This window comes from Drosophila obscura, unplaced genomic scaffold, assembly GCF_018151105.1.
Source record: "Drosophila obscura isolate BZ-5 IFL unplaced genomic scaffold, ASM1815110v1 contig_31, whole genome shotgun sequence".
Lineage (NCBI taxonomy): Eukaryota > Metazoa > Arthropoda > Insecta > Diptera > Drosophilidae > Drosophila > Drosophila obscura.
The window spans coordinates 1,162,886-1,175,939 of record NW_024542819.1 but is presented as its reverse complement, the minus strand read 5'-3'; the positions used below and the strand labels follow the sequence as shown (position 1 = coordinate 1,175,939).

Below are 13,054 nucleotides of genomic sequence, written 5' to 3'. Positions count from 1 at the left end.
TAGTGGGTTCTAAATTATATGTATGTATTTAAATAGGATTTAATAAAATCTTTGCTGGAGGACGGGGACGATATTCTGGGGTCCACTTCCAGGCCGGGCGAAGGACCATGCCGCTGTAGACAGGACGGCGGAATTTGTTCCGTTTTTTTCAGCTTTTCTAGTCTATCCGCATCGGTCCCGCTAGGCAGCTCTACTTCTTCCTTGTTTATAATTATTTTTTTTTATTTATATTTTTTTTTTCTCTGAGACCCGATCCGTAAAACGATTTTTTTTTGTACTGTCTTCCGCCAACGATTTTTTTGATCTCTCCTAAGCCTAGGCCTAAGCTTCCCATACCTATATCGTTGGTCGCCAAGCCCCGTCGATCTCTTCTATTGCCCTTGAACCAGGTTCAAGGGCATGGCCTACTATTCCTGTAACCGCTCTCTCCCCTTAAGCGTGTGTGGGTGAATTGGCTCCGGGACACCGGCTCTCCTCTCTCCACAAGGGAATTCAAGAGCGCGCGGATCTCATAGTTTTAAGATCGCCCGACTGGGGGGCGCCACTATCCGCTCACCACTACCCCTTCGACCTCGGCCTTGCCACCTGGTCTGGAAACCTTCCTCTCTACCATGCAAATTATTTCAATCGATTACCCTGAAATGCAACACCTAGTGAAAATTCGGGGGACCATGGACGCGAAGAAGTATTCACAAACATTGAAGGACCTATAAGTTTGCGTCGGCCTTGCCTACAGCCCCCCAACGTAGGCTTACACCCACTCTTCTACCAGTTAATACGTGAGTACATTTCCCTTTTGCTATCTAGGTGTTATTTTTGCTCCTACAATTTTAGGTCTTTCGCGTGAAAAATACCCACAGGCCTCCCCGATAGATCCTCCAACTCATAGGCATTGTTGCCTACTGGGCGTACGACTCGGCACTTTAGGAATTTCCGTGCGAACTTGGCGTTGTAGCCCTTGCCAAAGTCGCTGGGTGTGAAGTTACGACGGAAGACTTCTTGACCAGGTCTGGCGTGAAATACTCGGGCCCGTTTGTTGCAGCGTTGGCTGCTTCGCTCGTATGCTTGGTGTAAATTTTTCTTTATGTGTTCGCGGATGATCTGACGCTTATCCGTGGGATCCAGGGCGTGCACCTCATGCTCCGTCAACGATTGCAACTTCCTCGCCAGCTTGTAGCAGCTGCCATTCAGGAACATTTGCTGTCCGAACACTGCGAAGAACGGCGTTACGCCTGTGGCTTCGTGCACTGAGTCCCGAATCGACACTTCAATCTCCGGTAAATACATATCCCAGTCTCGGTGATCCTTTTCCAAGTACGTCCTTATTGCAGCCAATATCGTCCGGTTCACCCTCTCGGCTGCATTACTTTGCGGCGAGTATACGGCTGTACGCATGTGTCGTATTCCGAAGGTGCCCATCATGTCCTGGAACACCTTTGAGACGAACTGCTTTCCGTTGTCGGAGTGGATCACCTCTGGCACTCCGAACTTGTAGAATACCTCCTGCACAAGGAATTCTACCACATTTGCCGCGGTGGCCTCTCTCATCGCTTTCAGAAAGGTGAACTTTGAGAAATGGTCTACGACGACGAAAATCCAGGCCTGTCCCCTTTTCGACCTGGGATACTTCCCCAGGAAATCTATGTAGATCTTCTGGAATGGCCTCGTAACCACTTCCTGACCGATTTCTACTTGGCTGCGATAATTCGGTGCTTTGGACTCCTTACAGGTGTCGCAGTTTCGGACATATTCCCGCACTTGTGTCATCATCGCTGGCCAGTAATAGTGCCTTTTCAACCGATGCAGGTTCTTCTTCATACCACCGTGTCCAGCTTTGTGGTCTTCATGGGCCTTGGCGACGAGAGTTGCTGTCACCGACGCGGGAATCCATAACTTTTCAATGGAACCTTCCACTTGGTCGTCCATTTGCTCAAAGGCCGTTCGCTTGAATATAAGGTTTCCCTCTACTCGAAGATCTGGTAATAATTCTTTGTTTTTGCAGATTTCTTCTCGCATCTCCTTATACTCGTCCGCTGCGAATTCCGTGGTCTCGAATCCGAGGATCTCCGTGGGATCTAGAGCAACCTCTTCAATGCAGAGTGATAGTGTATCCGCCACGATGTTGTCGACTCCTTTTCTGTGTTGGATCTCAAAGTCGAACCTCTGAAGCCGCAAGGACCATCTCGCCAAACGCCCGTTCAAGTCCTTTAGCGACATTAGCCATTTCAAGCTTGCGTGATCAGTGATCACGGTAAACGCCATTAATTCCACATACGGCCTGAATTTCTCGATCGCTAACACCGCAGCTAGGCACTCCTTCTCCGTTACGGAATAGTTCAGCTGGTGCCTGTTCAGCTTGGACGAGAAGAATGCCACTGACGCTCCGCTTTATCGTCATCCAGCTGAAACAGTACAGCTCCCACTCCATAATTCGAGGCGTCGCATTGGATGAAAAAGGGACGTCTGAAATCAGCATGAACCAGTACCGGGGCCGTGGTTAGTGCCTTCTTAAGGGATTCTATCGCCGTCTCTGCCTCCTTTGACAATGAAAACTTCCCACGCGGATGCTTCTTCAGTGCATCTGTTAGTGGTACTGCGATGGACGCGAAATCCTTGATGATCCTATACCATCCTGCGGTTCCTAGGATACTTCGTAGCTCCTTCACGGAATTTGGATTGGGAATTCTCTGGATGGCCAAAATCCTCTCCGGATCCATCTGCAGCGTGCTGCCTCCAATGATAAACCCCAGGTATTTCAATGACCTGAAGCAGAATTTCGACTTTTTTAAACCTATTGTTAGATTGGCTCTTTTCAGGCATTGTGCTACCAATCTCAAATAACGGAGATGCGTTTGGAAATCCGGGGCTATCACTAGGAGGTCATCCAAATACACGAATACGTTGGATCTGAGCTGAGTCGGGATCACCTTGTCCATGACCCAACACAACCGCTGGGCAGCGTTGCACAGACCGAAAGGCATCATCACAAACTGATACAGCGGACGCCCCGCCACGGTAAATGCATTGCACTTCCGGCTTTCTTGATCCAGCTTGATTTGCCAGAACGCGAATTTGAGGTCGACACTTGAGATGTAATACGTCTGGTCAATCCTGGACAGTATGCCTTCAATGCTCGGAAGAGGGTAAGCATCTTTAACGGTAAGCTGATTTAGCTTTCGGGCGTCCAAACAGAATCGGTTTTTGTTTGGTTTCCGCAACACCGTCGTCCGATTGCTCCATGGACTATCGCTGACCTCTATAACTCCTAATTCCAGCATTTTGTCCACCTCGGCCCAGACTACTTCCTGCATCGCTGGAGATTGAGGATAGTGCCGATCCTTAAAGGGTTCAGCGCCCTCCACCAACTGGATCCGATGCTCCTCCACCGTCGTTATTCCCAATCCGGCTTCTTCGTACGTCAGGAACTCCTTCTTAACCTTTTCCAGCTCTTCCGATTCCCCTTTTTCCAGATCCCAGGCATCCACATCCACGTCTTCCTGGCTATCTTCGGCATATTGGCTAATTTGCGACATCTGCACTTCGGATACTTGTGCCACGCTGGATGTGCTTGGCTTTTCTCCCAAGACTGTTGGAGCTAAAGCGAAGGACCTCCAGAAGTCAACTCCCAAATACATAGCCTGTTCAAGGTACGTGCAGACATAAAACAAGATCTCTTTGCTCTCTCCATTATACTCCACAGAAATCTTTATCCTCCCGATAATAGACTTGTCTTCCCCGGAAGCTGTTTTTACAATTGAGACATACTTCACCATATCCACTCCGAGGTCGATCAGGAGCTCTCGACTGCCCTTACCTAGTACGCTTACGGATGCCCCAGTGTCCAGGAGTCCAGCAATCCGCTTTCCTCGGATCTGTACCTCGGCAAAAACTCTGGGATCGCGTCCTGTTCCACGCCTGACTGCTTCGGCTACCTCCTTGCGAGTCTGTCGCCTTTTCCGGAACCGTGATCGAGCCTTTTGGAGTCTACGACTGAATCTGCGCATCCCTTCCAGCTGCCGATCGTCAAAGATCCGGTTTCGGACTTCCATGTACCTCCTCATCTTCTCTTCGGCCGGTAAGAATTTTAAACTACTTTTATTTTCTTTATTATTTTGATTATTATTATAAATATTTTGTGTGATCTTATTAGGAAGAGGGTTGTTCATCTCCTCGCGGGCTTCGTTCCTGGGCGATGATCTCCCGCCTTCATCACGCCCACTCGAGCGTTTCCCGAACACTTGGGACATGTTGGCGTGAACCTATCTGGCTCCCCACAACGGTAGCAAAATATTTTCCGCTCTTTCGCCACACAATCCCGGAATCCGTGGTCACCTTGGCCACAGTTCCAGCAGCACAGCTTGGGCTTGCTCAACCCTAACCTCTTCCTCCTCCTTCAACAGTTCCAACTCTGGCTCTACCTCCTCCACTCGCTTTCCGGATGACTGGAACTTCGGCCCCGAGCGATAAACTGGCCTCTGCTCCCGCCTTCCACCTCCACGCACTCTTCTCTCAGCTGCTCCAGATTACGGACCCGGATTGCGTAGACATATCTGGCGATCTCATCATCAAGTCCCTTCTTCACGACTTGCACCATATCGGACTCGGCCTTGGACGTGGTGAGTCTTGCTGCCAGTCTGCGCATCGCTCTAAAATAGTCCTCCACGGATTCTCCAGATTGCTTTCGCCGCTCGTGCAAGGCGCGTAACCGCTCAAATTCGCCACCTACGGCTCGAAACCGGGACACTAACTCGTCCTTCAAATCTTCCCAGATCTCCGGAGGGCGCTCTCGGATGAATTGCCAATACCATTCGGCTGCCTGGCCTTTGACAAGGTGATGGAAATTATCCAGGACTTCATCCCACGAGCGTCGGTTCTGCCTGCGTAGGAACTCGACCCGGAACACAAAATCTTCTACCGTCATCTTGTTGGGATCTGGATCACCGTCGAAGTGGATGTCCCACTTGTCCACACGTCCCCATCTGGAGCCTCTCCAGTCATCTCTCCTTTCCTCTGGCGATGCAAACCTCTGATTTGCTTGCTCGCGGTTCTGCCTTCCAGCGCTTGGAACAGGATCATCGATGTCCATTCTCCGGAACCAGTCTTGGCTTAACCGCTCCGGCTTCCTTGGAGGCTGCGGAGGATTTTGTACCCCCTCATCCCTGGACACTTTGGGCCTGGTCCCGGTACTAGCCCTCTGAGTGTACTCCTCTGGACCTTTATGATAGTCGGCATCTTGTATGTTGCCAACACCTCCGGTCTGGCCTCTTCCTGTTCCCATATCCTGGATCATCTCAACGTTCTGCCGTAGGGGTATCATCGCCTCCGTTATGGCACCCATCAGGTCCATAAAGCCGCGCCGTATCTCCTCTTGCAGCGTCCTACTGATGGTTTCTGCCATGGCTCCTCTTTGTGTCTCCTGAGCTTGCGCGATGGCGACATTTATGCCGGACACTAATTCTGAGGGCAGCGCGATCGGATTTCCTGGCAAGTTCCAGCTGTCCTCACCGCCCTCGGCACCTCGCCTATCGTCGTTTTGCATTTGTTCGCGGACGGTACCTGGCGGCGGAGTCCTACGAGTCATTTTCCGCTTAGACCGCAAGTTGTAACTGCTCATCAACCTATCCCTACCTAACTCTAACGACCTATCCTATGTAATTATTAATCAATATTTTTATTTCTAGCAAATTTTTACAGGCAACCTTTTACGCGCTGTTCTTCTACACAATTCAAAATACAAAAAAAAACACTAAAGGGGGAAAGGAACCACATAACTACAAGAAATACTCTGCACCGGACTTTCTACGTCTTTCCTCGTCCACTTTCTATACGTTTCGCGAGCGCTGTTGACGTCCCATCTTCTACAGAAGATTGAGAGTCAAGGGCGCTCAGGGCGCTCAGGGCGCACGGGATATTGTAGCTGCTCCGAGTGCTACGCGTGGCCGACTCATGTCCCCACGGGCCACTCGGAACAAACATCTCTTCGAGATACTACCCTCCCGATCCCATCCAGCGGTAAGTAGGGGAAGCAACATATCATTGCCTTCATCTAACTACCGGTACTCTTTCTTTTCCAGGTACTCTTTTTTCGCACACCAGGCATCGAGATGGTTGCTAACTGGCTTGAGGATTCTCCCCTGCCAGTGCCAACCTAAGTCCCCATCTAGAGCTCCTGCTTCCCGTTGTCAGATAAGTGCAAACTGAACAAAACAAAAAAAACAAATTTACTTTGTGGATTCTTTACATTTCCAGGTCCCCCAGCGCCGTGCATCTGTGAGCCAACAATTCAGTCCCTCACAGGCCACCGGAACACCGACGGACCTAGATTGTAAATTACCACCCGAGATAGCTTCTCTCCGCTGGACATTTATACTTTCTTCCAATTTGGGCGCCATTATTGTTACGAACTTCTTGGTGGTGGGGCAAGGCCGGCTAGCCAGTCATCCCAGGGCTGGATACTTCCCAAGCCCTCAGTTCGCACAACAAACCAAACAAATCGAGCATCTCAGACAATATTTGAAACGGCTACAACAAAAACGGAAACTAACGTAACGACACATCAAAAATAAACCATACAGACGCTACTCGAAAAACAATCTCCTACCGCTACGTGGACCAGGTTGAGGTGTTGGTCTTGTACCTCCGACGTACCCACCCTACCAGAGATCCGGATCCGACTATCTCGGGTCTCCCTGCCATGTGCAGCATCTTCTTCATCCTCCCGTAGTCTCAGTTCGCTTTCCCCCCATTTTAAAACTTTAGCACTTCATCTTTTTGTATATTTTCACCTTAAATCAAATTTTACACACATTCTTTTTATATTCTATAGCTCCTATCTGGTTAGGTCGACCTCCTAACCCCCATCCTAATCTCTTCCTTTCTGCGACCTAAATTATGGGCATGGGCGTATTATATTAAATATGATTAAATAAATAAATAATTATAAATAGGGACAATTACATATATAATAACAAATAAATAAATATAATTAAAGGTAAATAAATAAATAAATGTATAAACAGATATGCGACGGCCTAGTGGGTTCTAAATTATATGTATGTATTTAAATAGGATTTAATAAAATCTTTGCTGGAGGACGGGGACGATATTCTGGGGTCCACTTCCAGGCCGGGCGAAGGACCATGCCGCTGTAGACAGGACGGCGGAATTTGTTCCGTTTTTTTCAGCTTTGCTAGTCTATCCGCATCGGTCCCGCTAGGCAGCTCTACTTCTTCCTTGTTTATAATTATTTTTTTTTATTTATATTTTTTTTTTCTCTGAGACCCGATCCGTAAAACGATTTTTTTTTGTACTGTCTTCCGCCAACGATTTTTTTGATCTCTCCTAAGCCTAGGCCTAAGCTTCCCATACCTATATCGTTGGTCGCCAAGCCCCGTCGATCTCTTCTATTGCCCTTGAACCAGGTTCAAGGGCATGGCCTACTCTTCCTGTAACCGCTCTCTCCCCTTAAGCGTGTGTGGGTGAATTGGCTCCGGGACACCGGCTCTCCTCTCTCCACAAGGGAATTCAAGAGCGCGCGGATCTCATAGTTTTAAGATCGCCCGACTGGGGGGCGCCACTATCCGCTCACCACTACCCCTTCAACCTCGGCCTTGCCACCTTGTCTGGAAACCTTCCTCTCTACCATGCAAATTATTTCAATCGATTACCCTGAAATGCAACAATATTTCCCAGACGGTAAGCTGTAATCACAAAGTGTTTGGGCTTAACTTCTAGCTGTTTTAATTATCTTTTCAAAATAGCAAAGTTCTTTACAACCATACGTAAGATACTACAGTTATATTAAAAAAACAAGCGCTACCTCTGAAAAAAGCTTTAAAAAAAATACCAGATTTAAAAAATTCTTCAAAAAAAAGTTGTGCCATAGAAAAAAAAAAAATATCATCAAACCATTTCTAAGCCCCAAATCTTTAAGAAAAAGTTGGTTTTGTTCCTTGAGGAAAAATCGTGTTGACCAGTGTAATCGTTGGGTTGTGCCATTTTCACCGTTATTATCTAAGATTTATAAAGCGCACATAAACGTAGAGGTCTGCAATTCAGTTCAATCTATTAAATACATTTGCAAATACATCAACAAGGGCAGTAATATGGCTGTTTTTGGAGCAGTTGCTAATGTTACCGATGAAATCACTCAATTTCAAATGGGCAGATACATCAGTTCAAATGAAGAAGTATGGCGCATATTATCATTCCCGATCCATTATAGGCATCCAACTGTAGTTCATTTAGCTGTTCATCTTGAAAACGGTCAACGCGTTTTTTTCACACCCGGAATACAATGCGAAGAGCTGCGCAACCACCAGCAACAACTCTAACTGCATTTTTTTCGTTGTGTCAAGCAGATGATTTTGCGAAAACATTGCTATACACCGAAGTACCCGAATATTATACGTGGAATAATTCGTCAAAAGTTTTTCAAAGGCGAAGACGCGGAAAAGCCGTTCATGGTCAGCCAGTATTGTTTCACTCAGATGCGATAGGACGAATTTATACAGTTCATCCTAACAATCAAGAGTGTTATTATTTGCGATTGTTGCTAATAAATGTTCGTGGACCAACATCATTTGAATCTTTGCGAACTGTTGATGAAGAATTGTGTGGGACATATCGCGAAGCATGCGAACGATTGAATATGCTTGAGAATGACATGCATTGGGATCTTACACTTGAAGATGCAACATTGTCATCAAGTCCACATCAAATTCGGACACTTTTCGCAATTATTATAGCCACGTGCAGTCCAGCAAAGCCAATTGGTAAACTGTATGTAGCGTGCTCACGAGTAGGCAAACCTTCGGCATTAATTACACTACTCGACAAAATCGAACTTTTTTTTTCCTCAAGGATCCAAACCGACTTTTTCTGATAGATATGGGGCTTTAAATTATTTTAAAGAATTATGGTTTTTTTTCTATGGCAGAACATTTTTTTTGAAGAATTTTTGAAGTCTGGTATTTTTTTTAAAGCTTTTTTCAGAGTTAGCGCTTGTTTTTTTCACATAACTCTAAGATCTTACGTTTAGTTGTGAAGAACATTGCTATTTTGAAAAGATAATTAAAACAGCTAGAAGTTAAGCCCAAACACTTTGTGATTTCAGCTTACCGTCTGGGAAATATAAAGCATTGAAATGCAAAAATGATGATTTTTGTGCGGTATTTTTTACGAAATTTTGACTTTAAATAATCATCAAACCATTTCTAAGCCCCAAATCTTTAAGAAAAAGTTGGTTTTGTTCCTTGAGGAAAAATCGTGTTGACCAGTGTAATCGTTGGGTTGTGCCATTTTCACCGTTATTATCTAAGATTTATAAAGCGCACATAAACGTAGAGGTCTGCAATTCAGTTCAATCTATTAAATACATTTGCAAATACATCAACAAGGGCAGTGATATGGCTGTTTTTGGAGCAGTTGCTAATGTTACCGATAAAATCACTCAATTTCAAATGGGCAGATACATCAGTTCAAATGAAGAAGTATGGCGCATATTATCATTCCCGATCCATTATAGGCATCCAACTGTAGTTCATTTAGCTGTTCATCTTGAAAACGGTCAACGCGTTTTTTTCACACCCGGAATACAATGCGAAGAGCTGCGCAACCACCAGCAACAACTCTAACTGCATTTTTTTCGTTGTGTCAAGCAGATGATTTTGCGAAAACATTGCTATACACCGAAGTACCCGAATATTATACGTGGAATAATTCGTCAAAAGTTTTTCAAAGGCGAAGACGCGGAAAAGCCGTTCATGGTCAGCCAGTATTGTTTCACTCAGATGCGATAGGACGAATTTATACAGTTCATCCTAACAATCAAGAGTGTTATTATTTGCGATTGTTGCTAATAAATGTTCGTGGACCAACATCATTTGAATCTTTGCTAACTGTTGATGAAGAATTGTGTGGGACATATCGCGAAGCATGCGAACGATTGAATATGCTTGAGAATGACATGCATTGGGATCTTACACTTGAAGATGCAACGTTGTCATCAAGTCCACATCAAATTCGGACACTTTTCGCAATTATTATAGCCACGTGCAGTCCAGCAAAGCCAATTGGTAAACTGTATGTAGCGTGCTCACGAGTAGGCAAACCTTCGGCATTAATTACACTACTCGACAAAATCGAACTTTTTTTTCCTCAAGGATCCAAACCGACTTTTTCTGATAGATATGGGGCTTTAAATTTTTTTTAAGAATTATGGTTTTTTTTCTATGGCAGAACATTTTTTTTGAAGAATTTTTGAAGTCTGGTATTTTTTTTAAAGCTTTTTTCAGAGTTAGCGCTTGTTTTTTTCACATAACTCTAAGATCTTACGTTTAGTTGTGAAGAACATTGCTATTTTGAAAAGATAATTAAAACAGCTAGAAGTTAAGCCCAAACACTTAGTGATTTCAGCTTACCGTCTGGGAAATATAAAGCATTGAAATGCAAAAATGATGATTTTTGTGCGGTATTTTTTACGAAATTTTGACTTTAAAAACTCAGGAAAAGTCGAAAAAAATTATATCCTATGTCCTCTATTTGTTTGTGTATAGGTGCATTAATTTGGCGTCGTTTAAGGTATCGCTCATTAAAATCTATGGAAAAACTTTGGAGCTAAAATTCGTTAACCAAACCTAAATATGGAAAAAATGAACAAAAAATACCTTTTGGAAGGTTGCGAGCCCAACTGCACCTTGGGAACAAAGGAACGCGATCAGGTACCAAATGTACAACCCTTTTTCGTTTGCTTTGTTCCCAATTGGCAGTTTTTGGTGTAATTCAAATCCATACCCATACAACATCAATTGGACTATGAACAGCTACCATGTCAAGCATATCGTTACGATTAGGACTCCTACGTGTTTTTCTGATTTTCAACCTGAAGAAAGCGAATGAAAAGTTGATCACTGAAAATACGGAATGGGTAACGTACTTATGATCCGCCTTCGTATACATATGTATGAATCTCAGAAACTTTGGTTTTTACCTTTTACGCATGTTTGTTTTCATTGTTTCCATAATTAAATGGATATAAAATTCGTGTAAATGTAATAGTTTAAGTTATGGATTTATTCACCATATAATATTGGGTGTTTAACTTAATCTAGGTCAATTCTATTTTCTAAGAACAAACTACCGGTGTGCATTTTAGACTCCTTAATTTTTATATGTGAGCTCAGTAAATCATCCATTGTAATATGCAAATTTGTCTTGTCTATGACTAATATACTAGAGCCTGAAGTATTTTTATCCTCAATTAGTTGTCGCATTCTAAAAACTGATGCGTTTCGGCACATTTCCCGAAGATCGGAACCTGAAAATCCGTTGGTAAGCTTAGACAAACGATTTAAGTCAACATCCTGACTTAATTCTTCAGACTCTAATATCAATTTTAGTATTTCTTTTCTCTGGCTTTCAGATGGAAGACTAATGTGAAATTGTGCTGGCATTCGGCGAATAATAGCCTTGTCTAAATCCTGTGGTCTATTAGTTGCGCCCATTACAATCACGGTCGAATTGGAATTTGTGCTTAGGCCATCCCATAACATCATAAACTGAGTTTTCATCATTGCGGTGGCCTCGTGGTCATTTAAATTACGGGCCCGAAGAAACGAATCAATTTCGTCAATAAATATTATACAAGGCTCGATTTTTGCAGCTAATGAAAAAACAGCTGACGTAAGTTTCTGGGATTCCCCGTACCATTTATCAGTTAGAATAGCTACGTCCAGATTGATAAAGCGCATTCCAGCCTCTTTTGCCGTGGCTTTCGCAATTAACGTTTTTCCGCAACCAGGTGGCCCATGAAGAAGTACACCTTTTGGGGCCTGCCACAGTTTGGAGTTTTTGAATAAGTCTTTATGTTGAACTGGTAAAACAACAGATTCACGAAGCTCTTGAACAATCAAATTCAATCCTGCGATATCGCTCCATCGGACTGTGATGTCAGCTGGAACAACAAGGTGTGATGCAATCATCAATTCGTAGTCATTAAAGTCATGGGTATTCATTTTCAATCCATCATTTTCACTTAACCTATAAAATCAAGACATCAATACAAAATATTATGTACTGCTCTCAATAATAAAAATATTGAGGTACCTTTTTAATTGTTCTTCTGCAAGGCCTTTCGCTTTTTTTTTGTTTTTGCTGGTCGGGTCCAATTGGTTCATCATCCATTTAACAGAATAATATGTAACCAATGAAGCAACAGATATACGTATTAACACTTGAAAAATCTGTCCCCTCGTTAAATCTACTCCACCAAAACTGAAATTATCCATTTTTAAATTGTTTTCTAATACTTGATTTGATCGATTTCGTTTCGTTTAATGTGTATAAGAAATTAATATATGTGTGACCGGATGGCAACATAAACCAATTATCAGAAATGAATAATATTAAAATGTAATATCATGGGTGTTCCTGTAACATATTTTGGTTTGATTTGCCTTGGATATTGTGAATAATCCATTATAGCCATATGACATTAGACTTTGCTAACTGACTAGCTGGAAAAATAAAGATGGCCCTGTGGGAAATGCTTGCAGTCAGAGCAAGAGAACTATATGCGTCAAGCTGACTGTTCAGTTGATCTGGGAGCAGCGCTGCTGGCTTGATGTCTGTGTTCTGCTGGAAAACATTATTGTGTGTGAAAACTTCAGTTTGTAAGTTTTTTAAATTTTAAGAACAGCTAAATGTAAAATACGGACCAGGAAGTCCGGGGCATTTAAAATTTGTACTTAAAAAAAAAGATTTTGTTCATATGTGTTAGTTTGTTTTTTATGCGTATTTGGGCCATTCAAAATTAGACAAAACTTATAGCCTCATCTATGAGGAACGGTGGGAATTATTCACAGATGTGAAGCTCCGATTCCCACTGGCACCATCTCCCATAACCATACATGAAAAATAGCTCATGCACAATTGATGCATTTGGTGCCGGCGAAATTTTGTTTCTTTTATAATTTATATGAATATTAATTATATTGCAATGGTTGTGAATTTGATTCAGCAACAAAATATATTCTTGCAAAATCTAACCATGTTG

At 43.5% G+C, this 13,054-nt stretch overlaps 1 protein-coding gene across 1 annotated transcript; it reads right to left on the bottom strand.

Moving 5' to 3' along the window:
• Positions 1 to 11,052: 11,052 nt before the first annotated feature.
• Positions 11,053 to 12,379, bottom strand: LOC111076538 (outer mitochondrial transmembrane helix translocase). The gene is made up of 2 exons (XM_022370365.2): positions 12,106 to 12,379; positions 11,053 to 12,039 (listed from the first exon to the last, which is right to left on the bottom strand). The coding sequence occupies exons 1-2, from the start codon at positions 12,285 to 12,287 to the stop codon at positions 11,103 to 11,105; spliced, it is 1,119 nt and encodes a 372-aa protein (XP_022226057.1). The 5' UTR covers positions 12,288 to 12,379; the 3' UTR covers positions 11,053 to 11,102.
• Between the last annotated feature and the right edge of the window lie 675 nt (positions 12,380 to 13,054).

Bases quoted from the DNA above. Each gene is read 5' to 3' on its own strand.
- LOC111076538 (XM_022370365.2), bottom strand. From the start codon at position 12,287: ATGGATAATTTCAGTTTTGGTGGAGTAGATTTAACGAGGGGACAGATT. The intron at 12,040-12,105 runs GTACCTCAATAT...TTGATTTTATAG, and splicing joins GCAGAAGAACAATTAAAAAG to GTTAAGTGAAAATGATGGAT.